Genomic DNA, 19090 nt, shown 5'->3' on the forward strand with positions numbered 1-19090 from the left:
CTCTGCCTACTTGTTCTCTCTCTTTGTCAAATAAATAAATAAAATCTTTTTAAAAATTGAATTAATAGACAAAAAGCTCCATATATAGGAATCTCAAGGTGCAGATGGCTTCCCTGGTGAATTCAGTGTTTAAGAAAAACATGTCATCGGTTCTGTGCTAAGTTACAAAACAAACAGAAGAGGAGGAAATACTTCCCAAGTCATTTATTAGGCTAGCACTGCCCCCCAAATAAACAGACGAGGTTATTAGCAGAAAAGAAAAGCACAGACTAATTTCCCACACGAAACATGCCCAAAAGTCCTCCACAGAGTAGCAAATCCCGTCCAGCAATGTATAAAAGGCAAATTCATCATGGCCCAATAGAGTTTATCCAAGGGATGCAAGTTTGCCTCAACATTTGAGCATCAATGAAATGTACCGTTTCGACAGACTACAAAAAGCAGAACAACGTAATCATCTCTGTAAATACAGAAAAGGCATTTGAGTTTATTCAGCACTCATTATAAAACTCAACATCCATTATAAAAATTCTGAGCAAACCGGAAATAGACAGGAAGGCCTTCGTTTGATAACAGATGTCTGCTGAGCACCTGCCGTGAGTCCACCAAACAGTGGGGAGTGAATGCCTTCTCCCTAAGATCGGGGGAGAGGAGAGGTGCCCGCCCTCCTGACTTCTACTTGGCATTGTGTTAGCGGTTCTCTGGAGTGTAATTAGGCTATAAAAAGAAGCAAACACTCATCCAGTTAAGAAAGGAAGAAAAAGAACTCTTTAGTCACAGAAAATATGATTACATAGAAAATTCTAAAGAATCTACCAAAAAATTATTAGAGCAATTAATGAAATTAAGCAGGGTTGCAGAACAGAAGGTTCAGGGTACCAAAGTTAACTCTATTTCTGTCTGTTCGCAATAAACAATCGGATATTGAGACATGGGTATGTTTTTATGTATACAAGACATCAGTAATACCGAATACTTTGGGGTACACTTAACAAAATATGGGCAAGATCTGTACCTTGGAAACTACAAAGCATTGCTGAGAGAAATTGAAAATTTCTTTTAAAAGCCCTCCTTTCAAGGAGCTTACATTTTAGTGAAGGGGGCGGGCACTAGATAAGATAAATAAGTTAAATGTACATTATTGTAATAATGATGAAGCCTAGAGAAATCAGGGAAGAGGGTTAGGAAACGTTAGAGGCAGACTATTGGGGTTTCTAGACGTCACGGCCACTAAAGAAAGGCAAGGCCTCAGGAGGTTTTCGAGAAGAAAGCTGACACGTGACCATCCAGGTTGTTTTAGGCAGGAGCAACACCATGACAAGGACCACGAGGCCAGCCTGTGCCCGGCTTGTTCTGGGAAGGCGTGGACAGTGGCGTGGGTGGGGGGAGGAGTTCAAGGGGCCCTACTTGGAGATGGGGACGGAGGGCTAATGGGACCAGGCAGTAGCCCCACTGTTCAGTGGGAACTTTGACTTTCAGTCCACGTGTGCTAGAAGCTGAAGGGGCTGTGAGTGGGGGGCGGGGTGATGATTTCTGTGCTGTAGAGACGGCTCTGACCCCTGGGACTAGAATAGACAGCAGGGGGCAAAGTCAGAGCCTGACGCCCAGCTGGAGGCTCACTGCAATGGCCCAAGAAGAAGGACCCACGCTTAGACCAGAGTGGGGGCCGGAGGCGGGGAGCTGTTCCGGGTAGACTTTGACGGAAGACCCCAACAGTTTCCGCTAGGCTAGAGACAGAAGAGAAGGGAGAGCCGGGAGCTTGGCCAGAGCGGCTGAGTGGGTGGGGTTGCCGTGTCTGAGATGAGGAGGACCGTCCCCGGGGCTGGAGGGACAGGGGATGGGATGTGAGAGGCTCTGTTTTACATCCGTTACATTGAGACGCCCACTTGACATTCAGTGGAGACCCCGGGGCGGGGGGGCAGTGGGGTATACATGCCTGAAGCTCAAAGTCAGGTCCAGCCGGGTTCAGGGGTCTCGGACACGTGGCGGTTAAAATCTTCAGCAGGTGTCTGCTTTTCACAGCCACGAGGCTGGACGGAATCACCTCGGGTGTGATTTCTGATCAAAAAGCAAAGAAACGTGGTCATCAGTGTTGGTTACAGCAACATCCAGAGGTCAGGGGAAAGAAGGGACTAGCCAGAGTGCATGAAGAGAAACATTGAGGAGGAGCCAGGAGAAAGTCAGGGTGCATCCCGGAGGCCAAGTGGAGATGGGGTTTTGAGGAGGAGAAGGTGATCAGTGAGCCAAGAGGAGAACTGAGAAGTCATCACGGCGTGAAGCCGGGTGGTGTCTGGTAACCTTGGGAAGAGGAGTTTGTGTTGAGTGGGGATGAAAACATGGTCGGAGGGAACTTCAGAGAAGACAGGACAAAACGCAGAGCGTTAACTCCCTTCGAGGAGAGACGGGTGCTCCGTTTTCTAAAGGTAGAGCCCATACTGCCCAAAACATACCCAGTGAGGATGGAAAGTGCCCATAGCAGGGAAGGATTTACTGAGCTCTCCGTGAGGCATCACGGTCTGCACACCAGAGGCTCAGACCCAAGAATACAGATCACTGCTTCCTGCTGCCCGAGAAGGGAAAGGGATGCACTCATTCATCAGTAGTGAGAATGTCAATTCCAAAAACATTTCTGAAAAGCAATTTGACAATATCTATTTGCACTTTTCAAAAAAACTTGTAAATCGCCCATTGCACCCTTAGATATCTGTCCCATAAAGAAACTGTTCAAAGCCCACGCCCACCGGTAAAGAAAGGTGGAGGATTTTACTACAACGACGCGCGGGACAGCCCGCGCTCACCACTCAAAACTTCTGTGCTCGCAGGCTCGCCCCTGTGCTAAAATGTATGTGTGACGTCCAGACCCATGCTCCTGGGGCTTTTGCGGACATTTCCAGGCGCGAGCATAGTGGCAAAAACATTGGCGTTCCAGAGTTCATACTGTGAACGAGTGTGTTTTAATGGGTGTGGCCTTGGTAGTGCCATGTTTTCCGAGTTTTTGTGCTTTTTCTTGGAGATCATGCTGTTTGGAACGGCCCCCGGGGAGAGTGCCAAAGCGCGGGGCCGTGATCCGAAATGCAAGAAGGCTGCGCTGTGTCTTACAGAGAAAACCGTGTCAGATGAGCCGTGTCCAGGCACGAGTCACACTGCTGTCCCTGTGAGTTCCGTGTTCATGCATCAAAGGCATATATTCAGTAAGACCCTGTAAACAGAAACACGCGTGAGGCGGGCTTCTGTGCGGCTTGGTCGACAAGAGGATCGTGACCAGAGCCTCGCCGAAACCTAGCCCCGCGTTTCCCCGAGGAGCAGTGTGCCTCCGTAGTGTCTAACTTGGAGTCTGTGGACACTTTGCAGAACATAACTACCATGAGTACCAAGAAGCTTCTGGAATTACCTTTTAGGAAGGACTGAGTGCGTAAATCAAGGTGTATGCACGGCACAGAGAACCAGGCAGGCTCGGAAGATCGGCAATCCGGGCTGAACGGGTTGTGGCAAGGAAAACCCCGGTGACAGATGGGTGTGACGCCGTGTCACTTTCCACTGTGATTACACATCTGTACGTGTGCACCTGGTCGTTGGCTTGTCGGCAGGGTGGCCCGCACCAGGCTGATGGAGAGGGCTCTTCCGAGTGGGCGTGGGGGTCTGCCCAGCAGCGTGAGGGCAGCCAAGGCCGGGAGGGGGATTAAAGGGAAACGGCCTTTTTGATGAGGTCGTGTATGTAAAAATGCCGGTGTGCCATGAAGACATTTGACGGAAGAGGTCCGGTTCGTCGTCTGCACACTGACCAATTTCTGGGTCGGTGTCCATGACGGCTTAAAAGCCAGCTGCAAAGTAACGCGCACAGGGTGATTCTCTTTGATGAACCAGTCTGCTTAGTAAGCTTTTAACCGCACAAAGGAACAAGGGAAACCGTGTTTAAAGATACGGGGAGGATGGGGGTCTTGGTGGGGAAGGGATTCCTGGGTTTCATCTTTACTTCCATTGATTTGTTTCCATAGATACCGAAAGTATTGCATTGCTGCAACTTGGGGGAAAAAATGTGAAAAAGTGTCAACTCCCTGAATATTATTTCTTAAAGAAAGGATGCTGCCATCTTGAATGCACTTTAGCGAGTCAGCTGCATACAGATTTTATTAGCAGGTTTTGAAAACGCCACCAGCAAGCACGGAGTTGCTGCGAGATTCTGAGCTGCGTCATTTATATGTAACGCTGTAAAATCCTTTGTGTGTTTTTTTTCTTTTAGGAATCATTAAGAGCCATCCGATATGAAATATCGCCAGATAAGGAGTACGCTCTGTTTTCATACAATGTGGAGCCAGTAAGTACCGCTTCTCTCTATTAAAAAAAAAAAAAATGTTTCTCTCCTTTGAGACCTTATTAAGTATTTCCCCTTGAACCTTCATTCTTAGTGATCTTGGAATCCTGAAAACAGTGGGTGAGTCCTCTTTTGATGCCACACTGCCACCTAGGAGAGAAAGAGAGGTATAAAAATCCCTTTGGCAGGGGGAGAAAAAAAAATCACTCCTTTTAGGGGCAATTTCATGGGATTTTCCTGAGGGAGAGGGTGAGACGTTGTCTTTTTATAAAGATTTATCTTACCCTTTCGTGCAGTCATTTTTCTTCCCATTTTCTCAATCAGACCATAAATTTTATCCTGAGAACAAAAAAGCAACTGCCAGGTTCTCCCTAAGCTAAAATAAAATGTTAATTATCTCCTAGCCATTGTAGTATTCTAGAGAAGACTTGAAATATCACTTTCATTATATAAATCCCTGTTTTTAACACTTCATCTGTGAGTCTCCCATAAAACCGCACGAGGATTTTCCATAAAAATCTCACCCTGGGCTTTAGCGGCAGCCTAAAACTAGCTCTTTTTTTTTTTCTTTTTGTCTTTTAACAGGCTCATATTTTAAAATTCATCTTGGCTCTTTAATTTTAAATGAGCTAGAAGGTGAAATTTATTTGTGTAAGTGAAGCAGATGTTCAGCTTACAAGAGATTAGCAACTTTAGAAATGTGCATTTCTGGAACTTTAGTCTCCAACAAGTAAGAGACTTCTACTGCCTTTCCAGTTCTTCTGAGAGCGTGCTGTCCAGAGTGTTGTCACGCTTCTGTGAGCTCTCAGGGGACCTGCATTGTCATCCCAGCCTCAACAGCGTCCTGGTGGGTTTGAGAGGCTCTCGTCCTGGCAAGAGGAGGGCAAGCTTGTGGCGTTAGACCCCACGGGAGCAGCTGGCAGGCTGTTTACGTGGAGATGGGAGTTCAATCCTAGAATTTTTAGACTTTCTTTTAAGAGTTATTTGACTACTGGATTATTTATCGGGAGCTTTCTTTTTTTTTTCCATTGAAATGTAGATCTTTAAAAAAAAAAAAACTCCACCTCCACTTTTCCATTTTCTAATTTTTTAAATTTTTTTTAAGTTTTTTTTTTTTAATTTATTTATTTGTTAGAGAGAGCGAGCGAGCGAGCGAGCACAGGCAGGCAGAGTGGCAGGCAGAGGCAGAGGGAGAAGCAGGCTCCCCGCCGAGCAAGGAGCCCGATGTGGGACTCGATCCCAGGACGCCGGGATCATGACCTGAGCCAAAGGCAGACGCTTAACCAACTGAGCTACCCAGGCGTCCCGATTTTCTAATTTTTTTTAATGTCCATTATGTAAAAGTTTTCATCGTTCCCATCCACATTCTGCGGAATCGCTGGTCGTCTCTATCGGTTGGATTGGGGACGGTTATGGGGTGGATACGGTAAAAGGCAACTCGCAGCCCTGTGATTCTGCATGGCCTACGCCCAGCCCTAGCACGCGCCTCTTTAAGCGTCAAGCACACGGATTTGTACATGGATCACTGCATGCTTCTGGTCCTTTCATGGAAACTACCAAAAATAGAATCTCTACCCTTGAATAAGAGAAAAAAATCAGCAGGTTCTTGAAGGACTTTCATGGGGATGAGGTAATGGCTTTGTCCTGGGGTTCTCGGGAAGACACAGCCAACACCCAAGTGAGAAAAGCATAGAAAGACGGATTCCGGGTCCTCTGACTCCAGACCATCTTTCAACAGCAGGAGCAGCCCTGCGGTGGGGGCTTCCTGCTTCCGGAAGCCCTCAGAACAATGCTTAGTTATTTGTTCTCCCAGATCGTCCTCTCCCACGTGCTCCATGGAAGCACGCGGGCCCGTCCACGTTCTGTGGTCCTGTGCGTGGTGGACCTCGCCGCTTTTCCTTGGCTTTCCCCCACGCTCCTTCTGCAAGAGCGCCCTGGGCTCCCCTTCCAAGTGCTGGCTGCTTCGGTGAAGAATTCTTTGCCGGATGTGAGCCTCCACTGTACAGAGCACACGCGGGAAACAAGACCCTCGGGAGAACCCTTTCTGTCCGCGCGGCGTCCGTTCACCCTCAGAGTAGGATTGCGTCATTTCTTTCCTCACCCGAGGAAAAATAGAAGACATCCAGAGCGGATTTCGTGAACAACAAAAATAATCCGAGTGTGGAAAATGTGCGCGCTATGTTAAAAAAAAAATCTGTGAAAATGGGTACTTGACAGTTGAATCAAAGCGGCGCCCTCCCTGGTTGTCAAGGAGTGAGCAGCTCCCCTCATACGATTAAGCCGGGGTTCCACTCTGCCGGACTCGTTAGCCCTCTAGTAGGGTCTCCGCCAAGGAGACGGGAAGCTGGGTTGTAGGAATCACTTCCTAGCTGGGTAAACTGAGAGGCAGACACTTCTAGAAAAGGGCCCGTGTTGTAAGGGGAGGGTCTCGGTCTCTAATAGTGGAGGAAGTAGAACAAAGCAGGACTTCCAACTTCGTTTTCAGTGTCAATATGATTATCCCCGGATGTCCTAAAAAGAGAAGAAAAAAAGTCTCATATTCAAATACAGTTAAGGACTCTAGTTTAAGTAAAATTAAATAAGTTTCTTTACTGCAGGGTGTTTTGAAATTTTTTCATATTCTCGGGAGGGCTGTACAGTGTTTCCCAAGAGGGTATTACAACAAGGGATTCCCATCTAATGGTGAGGGAACTGGAGTTTTGTCTTTGGGGCCGTGTTTATCACGATCTTATTTGTGTGTTTCAAAGGCAGCCAGGATACCTTCCTTCCAGGAACTCATTCAACTTTTCATTGCAAAGACGATCATAAAAAAATATTTTTGTAGGAACCAACTGTCTAATTACCAGGCATCTCTCCTTTGATAGAATAATGTTTCATGATAGAATAAATGTTTCATGTGCAATAAAACATGCGCAATAAAACATGTGCAAAACATGTGCAAAAATAAAATATTGGGTGACAGCTTCTCCCCCAAAATCCAAATGCCGCACATTGCATTCGGAAAACGGTAACCCTTCCGAGCCTGCTTCTCTCTGCTGCCTGCCCACAGTGGACACGCAAGTGGGATGTCGCCAGGCTCAAGTGCACAGCAGAGCAGACGGCTGCCTCTGTTAAGCCTGGCTTCTTGCCTTAAACGGGGGTCAGTGTGTATCTAGCCATGCTGCCGTGGGGACGATTGTGATAGCACACGGGGGACACTTAGCTGGCAGACACGGGGGCCCCGACAGCAGTGTCCCTCGCCAGGGCTTGGACATGGGGTTCTTTCCTCAGGAAGGTTCAACCTTCTTCTAGCCCAAGGTGATGCCTCCAGTTACTTTTGTATCAAAAACAAAAACAAAAACAGGCACTTAATGTGTGCAGGAAAGATAGCTATTTGCAACACGGAGCCTGGACCGTAGTCATGGAAGCGCGCAAACCAGGCCACACAGAACTGCCGAGTTTCCTGAGCATCAGACAAAAGGATTTGGCCCGGTTAGGTAGACCCGGAAAGGCTTCCAGGAGGCGTCGAATCCTCAGCTGGACGCGGAGTCCTTGCGGCCTGAAGGTGTGCGGTGGAGAAGACGTACAGAGAACCCAGTGAGGCTAGAAGGAAGACGGGTCCACCCTCGGGTTTGGGGCTGCAGGGAGGGTAGCAGAATCTGGAGCTGCTCACGGGTTGGCTTTTGCTACTGAGTTTCAAGGGACTCTGGGATTTTCGTAAGAGTTTACAATTTACAAGTCGATAACCGGAAAGATGGGTGTGAATTTCCAAAGCAGTGTCTGGAATAGAGAAAATCCTCGAAGTAATTAACTTAAAGGCGGAAAACACAACCATGGGCACGATTGGCGTCGCCCACGGGGACCATGGCGGGGAGGGTATGGAAGTGAAGAAGGCTTGAGGCTGGGTCTTGCAGAAATTTGATACATTGTGAAGATGATCAAGGATGAATCTTCCAGCGAGTAAGAAGAGAGGCAGAGCGGCAGGAGGAAAGGCAACAAAACGTCTTATCATGTATGTAACAGAAAGGAAGTGCTCCCAAGGGGAGGGGAAGGCCCTCACTGTGGCATCTGGAAGTTGTGGCAGCTCTGGGCTCAGCCCCCAGGCAGGGCTTCCTTCTCTGCAGGTGACCTCTCTCCTCCTTGCGGCCAGAGGTGCCATCCATAAGAGGCTGAAGTCCTCTCAGCCGCAGGATGGGTCACCGTCCTGACCAGCTTGCTCTGGATGCCCTCGGACCTTCTGTGGAGCCTTGTGCACTTTGGAAGTCTACTGGGGGGCTGCAAGAGGGAGCATCGTCCCCCAGCCTCTGTCCATCCCTGAAGGGTGGGCCAACCCAACGAGCGCCCGCAAGCTTGAGCAGAAGGGCTGGGTAGGGCGGTCCGCACGCAGAGAGGGCCGGGAGAGAATGAGGAACATTCTGGACAGATGGTCCAGAAGTTTGGATACAGATAGTGAGGCCGTGTCTGGAGGACAAGAAGAGTTGAAGGGCGGATCGTTTTAGGTTAGTTTTATCATAGCAATTGTGTGTGTCTTCCTCTCATTTTTTCAGACGAATGGCATTGTTGGCGTCATTTCCTAGTTGTTTGACATTAACTGGTTTTATTTGCCTTTTTTTTTTAAAGATTTTTTTTATTTATTTGACAGACAGAGATCACAGGTAGGCAGAGAGGCAGGCAGAGAGAGAGGAAGGGAAGCAGGCTCTCCGCTGAGCAGAGAGCCCGATGCGGGGCTCGATCCCAGGACCCTGAGATCATGACCTGAGCCAAAGGCAGACGCTTGACCCATTGAGCCAGCCAGGCATCCTTATTTGTCCATTTTTGCATCTTCAGCTACTCAGAGAAAGAAGGTTTTTTTGTTTTGGGTTTTTTTTTGTTTGTTTTTTTAATCTCCCATCTCCCCCCATCACTGGCACGAGATCATCTTCGCACGTTTGGTGCTCGGGCCAGCTCCTCACGCGCAGGCTGGGGCATTCGGACTCATCAGAGCAGCAAACAGGCTGAGCCTGGGGCGTCGGGGAGACAGCACGCCCAGCGCTTGTGTCCTAATGTCAGCCAGGCCTTCCCGAGTGCGTTCTGTTTGTGAGAAACACGTCCCTGGGCTCAGCCCTCTTGTGAGGCGAGGGGACTCGGCAGGGAGCGGGTGCGGGCAGTGGGCGTCGTTGGGGGCCCTTCAGGCGCTGCCTGGCACACCGTGTGTAGGGAAGTATGCTTCCCCCCATCTATGGGGCCCTAGAAGTTCCTGCATCATGCTAAAGAACGCAGGACACCTGCGGGGGATAATCACCCGCTTTCTTCCCCAGCCCTGAGTGCCGAGAAGTTGGAGAAGCCTGGGGAGGCCTGGGCTGGGGACAGGAACACCGGGCGGTCATCACTCCTCTGCAAGAGGCTTGCTGATGACCGAGGGGGACCAAACCACTTTAATTTTCATCAGAGAAGCGGGGATACTGTGTCGTTCATTAGTGACTTGGGGATATTATGGGGACCGATGATGGAATAACCCACCTGTCTGGGTCGCCCTGCAATTAAATGAGTCATGTCAGAAGGCGCCTCGCCCAGATCCTGATACAGAGTGGATTCTCCTTTGTGTAATCCCTTTTATTATTTTATTTTTATTCTACTTTCAAGCTCGGTGGCGTAAAGTTGCGGCATAAATCCATGGGAGCTCGGTGTTACGATGATCCTCTTAGGAACCCGAGTGAAAACTTACCCTTTTTTTAATATATACTACCTCCAGAACCTCAAATTTAGCAATAAAATTAGAATGCAGGGAGAAATCATTAGGTCATTAAACGTGGACATATTTCTCATGGTTTCCTGGTACCTATCTTAAAGAGCTTTTAAAGTTTTGTGCTGGAAAAGGAAAGCGTACAAAGAAATATTGTTATGTTCTTTTGTTCTCCTACGGATTATATATTAGTAGTTAATGATGACACCACTTACTCGTTGGGGAAATTAATCAAGTAATTTGCGATTCTAAATGCGGATGGTGGGTCGTAGAGCCTTCCTGAGCCTCTGAAAACACTGAAAACTTGGAGACCTTCTGCCATCTCTGTTTTTCCTCAAGGGACGTGGTAAAAGCCGGTGTCACAGCACGAAGCCCCCGGTCCCTGAGTTTCCCGGACCCCGTTCCTTGTCGGAGAGAGAGGTCATGTCCGGCTTCTAGCCTCTGCTTCCCTGTGGCCAGGTTTCTCCTGCTTCAAGGCACAAGTCTGGAGCAGCTTCCCATTTGATCATTTCCTGTGCTGCTCCTGCCCTTGGGGTGAGGTCCTGTCACCCATGCGTGCCGCCTGAGGGACCGTGATCTTCTAACTCCGATAAAGCTTGGACGGTCCTGACCGAGCACGTTTGGTGGGGTGACCGTGCCCTGAATCGGCCGTGCACCTGCCAGGTGGGGTCACCCATCACCTACATCTGGGAAGTTTTATAAACATAAGGGGTTAGCGGAAATCGTTGGTCCCATATTCAGGGGCTAACTCTGCTGCAGGTGAATTTATGTCATTCCGGGAGATGACCTCCTGCGGCGAATACGGCCGTGGTTGCCGCGTGGTCCCGTGGTTCTTAGCACACCCCTTCTCGCTGGGAAGAACCGATGAAGTCTCTGCCCGGGGTATCTAAGGGAGAGACGTGCTTCTTAATTCTCGGGCTGTTGGACTAGATCTTTCCACTTTATCCGAGAGCCTTTTCTGGGCCCGTGTCTGGGAGCGTGCGGTGGCCAGCGGTTCTCGCTGGAGGAATCGCCTCGCGTTTCCAGGTGTGAGGGCTGATGCCAGCATCGCAGGGAGCCCCCGTCTCCGTCCACAGCCGCCGGTGGCACACGGAAGAGTGAGGCTTGGTCAGGGCCTTGCCGCAGCCGCCCCTCTCCAGGGACCAAAGCCGCCCTGTCCCCTGGGAGTACGCCCAGCCCTTTCCCCCTTTATTCCATGATCAGATCCGCTGTCTCTGTTCCAACCGTCTTTCCTTTAGCAGAATCTGGGCAGGAAATTGCCCACACTCCTGTGTGGGCACCCTGAGAGTGGGCTGATAACAGCCCAAGGCCCAGTTATCTGTCGGCCGCGTCCTCTATTCGACGACTGAATAGTGTCATTTGGGTTTTGAACACCTGTTTGCATACAACCCCTCTCGGAGTGCTCTGCACGTGGTTCCGCCCGCTCGTGGAAGTCCGGCAGAGCCCCGTCCCTGCAGAACCACGCGAGGGCCAGGCCTCCGTACGGCAGACGGCGTGGGTTTCTGCCCCTCGGGAGCCGTCTGTCTGGTGTCACTGACCGGGCATAAGTTCTTCCTCCCCTGGAACTTTCGTTGTTTTTTTACTGTTTTGAAACAATAGGGTCTTAGCATCTTTTAGTTTATTATTTTTTATAGTTGTATTGTTTTAACACAAAGCTGGTTCAAAACATACACGCACAATTTGGATGTTTTGTCTATGTGCCTTTCTCTTCAGGTTTTGGAGCTAAATTTTTTTTTTAAAGATTTTATTTATTTATTGGACAGAGAAAGAGATCACAAGTAGGCAGAGAGGCAGGCAGAGAGAGGAGGAAGCAGGCTCCCCGCTGAACAGAGAGCCCGATGCGGGGCTCGATCCCAGGACCCTGAGATCATGACCTGAGCCGAAGGCAGAGGCTTAACCCACCGAGCCACCCAGGCGCCCCTGGAGCTAAATTTAAAAGCATAAAACGGCATAGAAATCCGTGGCTCAAACCGGGGTGTTTTTGTCAACCAAATGTAAACCTTGTTGAGGTCATTGTGTGTGTATGTGTGTGTGTGTGTGTGTGTGTGTGATGCTCTGGCAAGGGGGGGCGGGTCTAGGATCCTTGAAATAGCGCACGGATCAGGAGGTTTGAAGACGAACACTTTGAGTACAGCTTCCGTGGGGTGCCTGACCTCCTGGTTTATGGGGTGGAGCTGCACAAAGAGGCTGCTTCCGCGTCCCCACGGGTGGGAGATCCACCAGGAGCCCTGCGAGGAGGCAGGGCCTGCAACACGGGTGGGTGTGGCCGTCCGTGGCCCGTGGCCCGTGTGCTGTGGGATGCGGGTGCCAGGAAGCCTCTCCCCTCTCAGCACGGCAAGCTGACCGCTGCCTCGGAAGCCTCCGTCTCTCTGCTGCTCCTCTTCCTCCCTCTCCAGGCCGGTTTCCACAGGCGGCAGATGCTCTTTCTGACTGAAATAAGGTCAGGTCGGTCCCCTGGGGCCGTGGCTTTCAGCACAGACTGGTGGGAGGCTGGTGTCTGCAGAGGCCTGGGGCCTGCATGTCCTCACCTGCTCTGTCTGGCCATAGCGGCCTTCTCTCTGTGGCTCTCATGTGCCGACCCCAGGGCCTTTGAACTCCCTGTGCCCTCTCCAGAACATCTGGCTTCTGGGAAAGGGCCCCTCCATGTGGTTCAGGAAGGAAGGAGGCGACTGAAGACATCTTAGAGTGGTGAGAGGATCACTGAGTTTCTTTTGAGGCATTTTCTTGTTTTCCCTGTAAGTTGTGAGATAAGGTTACTTGTGACAGTGACGACAGAGGCGTGGGGGGGTCTGAGGGAGTGTGGCTTGAAGAGAGCTGGGAGTCTCAGGTGGCAGGCAAGCCAGGCGCCCACCCGGCCGCTGGTGGATCAACAGGCTCGTTGGGGTCCGGGGTTTGGTACCAGCTGCGGCTGGAAATCTGGCAGGTGAGGGAAATTGGGAGTTAAACAGTGTTTTGGTAGGCGTGATTTTCGGGAGGAGCCATGGAGACTCGCAGGGTGGGGGAGGGCAGTGGGGCCAGGCAGGGCCGCAGGAGGAAGGGGGTCGGGAGTCTGCGGTGGTCGGGGGCCGGGAGCACGGGTGGCGGAAGGACAGGGGCAGCTGTGGGCAAGCGGGGCCGCACTCCCGGCAGGGACGGAGGACACATATGGCTGCGAACCGTAGGCCGGCGTTTCAGGGGATGCTGTGGCGTGGAAGGTCAGAGAAGCGAGGCAGAGGCTCAGACAGGGGACGGTGAGCAGCTTGGAGGAGATGGCGGTGGCCTCAGTTTCCCCAGGTGAGCAGCGGTCCCTCCTGGAGGCCACCAGCCTGGGCCGGTCTCTGAGTCATCCCAAGGAATGAGGGAGGTCTGGGTCATTGGTAATAAAAGAAATGAGGAAATGTGCATGGAAATGAGGTTTGCTGAGTGACACGGCGAGGTATTAAATAGAGAATACTTAATTGCTTCTCTTATGAACAGCCATCATTGTAATGTAGTGAGGAGGAAAAATGACTCAAATTCTTCCTGAAAGATGCGTTCCCCGGTTCAACTTAGCAGTCCATTATTGCGGGTGAGCTCGTTAGCGGCAATTACGTGCAGAGACGCAAAGCTGATTCATGTGAGGACGGAGCTGCCAGGGCCTTCCGAACAACAATTAGGGCTCAGAGACTGTCACAGAGATCATTATCTCTACTCGGTGGTTGGAGCATTTTTTTCTGTTACTAAAAACTGGAAGGAATTCATCATTGGGAGTTCGGGCCAGTTCCGTCTGTGATCTTGGGTTCCAACTGCTGTCAAGGAAAATGGTTTAGCAAAATGTTCCATGAAGATGCCATCCAGAGTATTTCCGACGAGACCCTACCCGTGGCCGCGTCAGTTCAGCGGTAAATGAGACAGCCCGTTTCGGAAACAGGTCAGGACACATTTCTGCTTTTCTCAAAGGCAACTGAAGTTACTATGTTTATGAGAACAGATAGACTTCTCAGAATGTAATTTTTGGTTTATGATGTTCCCAGTTTTTTCCTAGTATTCTCCACAATGAGGAAGCCATCTAATTTGAAAAACCCCAGGCTACGCTCTGTGTGTGATAGAAAGAGTGCCTTGTAGTTTTGTTTTCTGCTGAATACTAGGTTTTAATTTTCCAGCGGTCTTTTCCCACCTTACGGGGTTGCTTTGCTCCTGCGCGCTACTGTAGGACAAAGCCTGAAAACGGGAGAGGAAGAGTTCAGGGTTCCTCGGTCACGTGATGATGCACATGAACGTCAAGGCCTGGCAAGTTTTACTGATGCATCTGCTACGATGGGACTTCCAGCCAAGGCCATAACCACAGTTTTTGAATCTGCAGAAATTAATGAGCAGAAGTGATGAGTTGCTTGAATGAGCCTTAAATTGGGTGCTGCCCTGGGCCTTTCAGTGTCTCGCCTCTGCTGGACAGTGGAGCCAAGGTAACAGACATCAGAGGGCTTGGTTTTGCAGGATTTCCCGTGTGTGCTCGTGCATGCATGTGTGCACACGCGTGTGTGTGTGGTGCGTGTGAAGGGAGAGTCGATGTCTCCACCTGAGGCGGGGAACGGAGAGGAGGAGTGGGCAGCGTTATTCCTCCGACATCTCTGCCATCTGTTATATAATTAAGAAATTATAAACTGGAAAGATAGTCATCCTTCAGAGTGGAGGGAGTCCCAGCAGGCATCATTCCAGAATCAAGCAATCCACCTAACCTACTCATTCTGGGCTTTCAGAATTTTTAAAAATTTTTTTTGGCTGCCACCGCAGCTTCCAGAGATAATTAATTATCAAAAGAAGGAAAACCTTTCATTTTCTTAACATGGACAGAAATTCATGAGTTGGTTTGGTGGGCACTTTGATGATGGTTGAGAAGAGAGAATTAGTGAAATCATCCCACAGTTTAATCTACATGATGTCACAATAATCAATTCTTCTTGATTTCCCTGCTCCGAATGAACCAGGAGTTTTGACATGTCCGAGACCACAGGGTGTTCTTAAAAGCCAGGTCAAGGGGTGCTGTTGGCAAACAGCCCTTTGAGTTGTCCTGCTTAAGAGTCAGCCACAGCCTCTGCCGGTGGTCACCAGGTGGGGGAGGGGAGGTGGTGGGCCCAGCGTGACACGAGGAGCAAAGGGGCAGGTGGGAAAGGAGGAGACAGGTCCTCCGTGCCCGTCCATTCCCTCATGTGTAAGTGTGCGTTCCCCCTGAGCCCCTGAAGAAAGAGGATCATGGAGGGAAAATCCAGGAAGGGTTAGGAGCGTGAGAGCCGGCGAGCGGCTTCTGAACCTGGAGTGTCTCCCCGTGCACAATGGAGGGAAGGAGGGGGCGGGGAAGAGGAGGGACCACTGGAGAGGTTGCACACCACTGCCAGCCCTGCCCGCCTCCCCCCTGCATGCTCTGTGCACTCAGCAACCTTGGGGACCAGGGGAGGGAAAGTCAGGCTCCAGTGGACGAGAAGCGAGCGAGGACAGAGGTGCTAAAGGCGGGGTGAGCGCTGCCCGACGGACTGATTGGGCTTGTTTGATGCCCTGGTTATACGTGTCACCTTGTTTTACAGTCTCCTGTCTCCCAGAATGTCCCAAGGTGACTTAGGAAGCCACCCTTGCCCTCCCTCTCCCTGCCCTTCGTGCTCTGTCCAGCATTTCTGGGTCTTGCCTGGGTGCCGGCACATTTCTGCCAAGAGGCAGGATCAGGTCTCCTGCCCCCGGCCGGCTCCCAGGGACAACAGGGAAGTGACCCCGGTCCCCCACTGCTTTGCCGTCCTCAAGGACAGCTGCGGGCTTTGTGTTTTCCTGCTGTGAACAAATGCAGATTTGCAAAAGTGTTCTGCTGCCTCCCGAAGGTGAAGGCGCCATCACCCCCGCTCTGTGCCTGGTCACAACAGTCTTGTCAAGCGCTTGCTTCGAGAAGCGGAGGAGTTGAGTGGGCACGGGTGTAGCATTGCCTACCTAGCAGAGGGCATTATGCGGAAAACCTAAAACCTGTGCTGGTTACCAGGTCACACTGGACACACTTTGCGGAGTACCGATGGGAACAGAGACAGGTGTACAAGGTTTCTCATGATGGCTCTGTTCACCTGATCCAAGGTTTCTAGAATGGTCTGCTATAGTTTTCCCCACCGCAGTGGGGGGGAGAGAGAGGGGCATCCCCAACCCCGCCTCGCTGCCCCCCCACCGTGCTTTCCTTGCCTCCCTGCTGTGTTTCGACCTCCGGGTTCCTGGACCTGGATCTTCCCCGGCCGTGGCCACAGCCCCCACACGTTACGTGTCTGCGTCTACTCAGATCTTCCCCATCTCAAAAAACAGCACAAAGCTGGAATTCTCTCTCTCTATCCACGTCAGCAGTAGCGCTACTCAGACAGAAGCTCCCAGGTCACCCTCTCTGCTTCATCCCTCTGCACTCACCCTTCCTGGATGCCTCACACGGTGCTCAGCTGTCCCACACCTTGGGGGCGGGTCCCACTGTTCTCCCATCTGCAGACTGGGAGTGCGGGGCCGGAGGAGGCCGCCCACTCGGTCCGGGGCTGCGGCTGCCTCGGGGTCTTCTTCTCTGGGAGGCACATGCTCTGACCCTGCCTGGTGCCCCCACCCCATGGCGAAGCCCTCCGATGGCCTCGGATGTCGCAGGCCCTGAGCCAGCACGTGCTCGGATCAAGGCCCGGAGGACAGCGGCTCTCCTGACCCCTCAGGCCTCGCCCAGCCCCTGAGCACCTGTGTGGGGGTGGGGGAGACCCTGTGTGGCCTTGTCCACACAGCCTGGCGTGGCCGCCCCTGGGCGGCCACTGCTCTGTTCTGTGTCCCGGCAGGCTGGCCTTTTCTAGAATGTCAAATAAATGACAACAAACAGCGTGTGACCTTTTGAAAGGAGCTTTAAAGAGGAGAATATTTTTATGACCCGATATGGAGAGAATCTTAGGCTTCTTTGGAACATTATTGCCTTCCCCGTGTGCGCACTTAGAGCATCTTGCTGCGAGAACTTACTTGTCGCTTCGTGGAAATGCAGGATGCCGGGTTCAGCTGTGGACGATGGGGCTGAGTTCAGGACAGTGGCGCTGGAACACCATCAGGCCTTTGTGGACTGTGCCCCTCTGTCTCCAGAAACTCTGATGACCTTGAGACCACGACTCTCAAAGAACGAAACAGCCAGGCTGGGTGGGGTAGGTGTCCTGGCCGGGCCTGGGAGCCGGGACCCCAAAGCGGGGCCATTTGGGTGGGGTTCTGCTCCTGCGGGAAGCCGGAGTTTTCGGCCGTGGGCGGGAGGAGAGAGTGGACAGAGGAAGAGACACTCCAGATGGGAGAACGCTCCTGGGTGAAGGCTGAGAGTGGGCACAAGTCCAGGGACTGGACAGAGGAAGGACCTTCGTCACTTGTCATCCCAGCGAGCAGCCAGGGCCAGGGAGAAACGTGGAGGTGAGGTTCGCATGAAGCCGGGGAAGGCGGGCGGCGCGCTGTGGGGTCATGCTGTGTGCCGCGTCCCGGGAAGCCGGGTGATGACCGAGGGGAGGACACATGGAGAGGAGTCACATGGAGCGTGCTTGAACCCAGCCCCCACCCTGGGGCGCAGGCCTTTTCTCCGAATGGCTGCGGTTCCTTTCCCTGCTTGCTGGCATCTGCTTACAAGCACTTCCCCAGCTCACATGGTGGTGGGATGCCCGAGTCACGGTGCTGGAGACACAGTGGGGACACCTGAGAAAGCTTGGCTGTCCCCAGAGAGAGCCAGAGTGGCCCTCCCTCCCCCACAGCCCTGCCTTCAGCGAAGCCGTGGCACCAGGCGTGTGGGCCAAGTGTGGACCATACCCGTGGCAGAGCGAGAGACAGCCCAGGCCCCAGACGGCACCATCAGGCTACACTGCAGGCCACGTCCTCTGGGCTCCTCGTGCTGGAAAACTCAACCCTGTCGAAGCCACTGGCCCAGGGTTTTCTGTTCCTCACAGCTAAATGGGTCCCGAGGCACCGCGCGTGCTCTTCTCTCCGTCTGGATCTCCTTCTCGACCTTGTGCGGCTGGTGTCTCTTCCGTTGAGAAATGTAGCTTCTTTATGGCGGCTTCTGTGGATGCCCCAGACATGGCATGGAACTCAGCCAGCCACGTGCCCGTCTTCCCGTCCCTGAGCTGCCAGCTCCCCGCGGGCAGGAACGGCCCACTGCTTCTCTCCACCCCGGCAGATCGTACACAAGCAGCAAATACTGGTGAATGAATGAAAGAACCCATGAACACCATAGGATCAAGAAAGGAAAAAATGGGAGACAGTTCTCCAAGTTTCTGCCAAGTCATGGCCTTATTCGGCCGTGAAGGGCCATGCAGGAGGCCGAGAGTTGGCAGACCCCTCATGCCGATGGTCCCCCCTGTGCCTGCTGACTCCCCTTCTGAGAGTGAACCTTCTCTGCCTGGATATCCCAGTCCCCACATCTCATCCCCGCAGCCGACGGCATCATAGAACCACGGAGCTACAATGGACCTTCCCAAGATGCAAAGATGAGGAAGGTGATTCCAGACAGGGGAGGTTGACTGCCCAGGGTCCTGTGACTCACAGGTGGTAAAGTCAAGGTCAAAATCATCATTGCTGTCTTTTCCACTGCACTTGTGTGTCTCCCCTCCTCACTGTTTTGTGTGGGCCTGTCTTGGTGGCCAGCAGATAGGACAGACGTTGCTGCTTGCATGTGGGCAGGGCTCATCTGTTCGTAGTCCTCTGTGCGAGGAGCCGGCCAGCAGCTTGAAGCAGAGTCCAAGGAGGCGGGATTGCAGACGACAGCAAGCTTTGCAAACACCCAGCTGCTTGCACGCCCGCTTTCATCCATCGGCCGGAATGTGAATGCAGGAGGGACCAGGATCTGGTCCATGATTTTTTCCAGCCACATCTATGCCCCCAAATGATAATGGAGAGCAGCTGTGGACAGATCCAGGCCCAGGGCCACAGAGCAGGAGCCCTTCCTGCCTTTGCTGCTGGCACAGGCCCCTCGTTAGGCGCTGGTGGAGATGTGATGTGCTCTCACCAGGCTCCGTAAGTCACGCCACCTCGCCCCATCCCTGCGTGGCTCCAGGAATGTCCACAGAGGAGGGAGGGGGCACCCACTGGCCAAAAAGTCTTGCTCTAGAAGA

At 51.9% G+C, this 19090-nt stretch overlaps 1 protein-coding gene across 5 annotated transcripts in view; it reads left to right on the forward strand.

Annotated features, from left to right (window-relative positions):
* Positions 1-19090, forward strand: part of DPP6 (dipeptidyl peptidase like 6) — a gene marked incomplete at its 5' end in the record, with an annotated part of 869135 nt that overhangs the window by 622064 nt on the left and 227981 nt on the right. For all 5 annotated transcript variants that reach the window (XM_080819089.1, XM_080819091.1, XM_080819088.1 and 2 more), the window contains one exon: positions 4241-4315. In XM_080819089.1, the coding sequence (XP_080675215.1) occupies positions 4241-4315 (75 nt within the window). The remainder of the gene's footprint in view (positions 1-4240; positions 4316-19090) is intronic.

Source organism: Martes martes (genome assembly GCF_963455335.1).
Source record: "Martes martes genome assembly, chromosome: 11".
Taxonomy (NCBI): Eukaryota; Metazoa; Chordata; class Mammalia; order Carnivora; family Mustelidae; genus Martes; species Martes martes.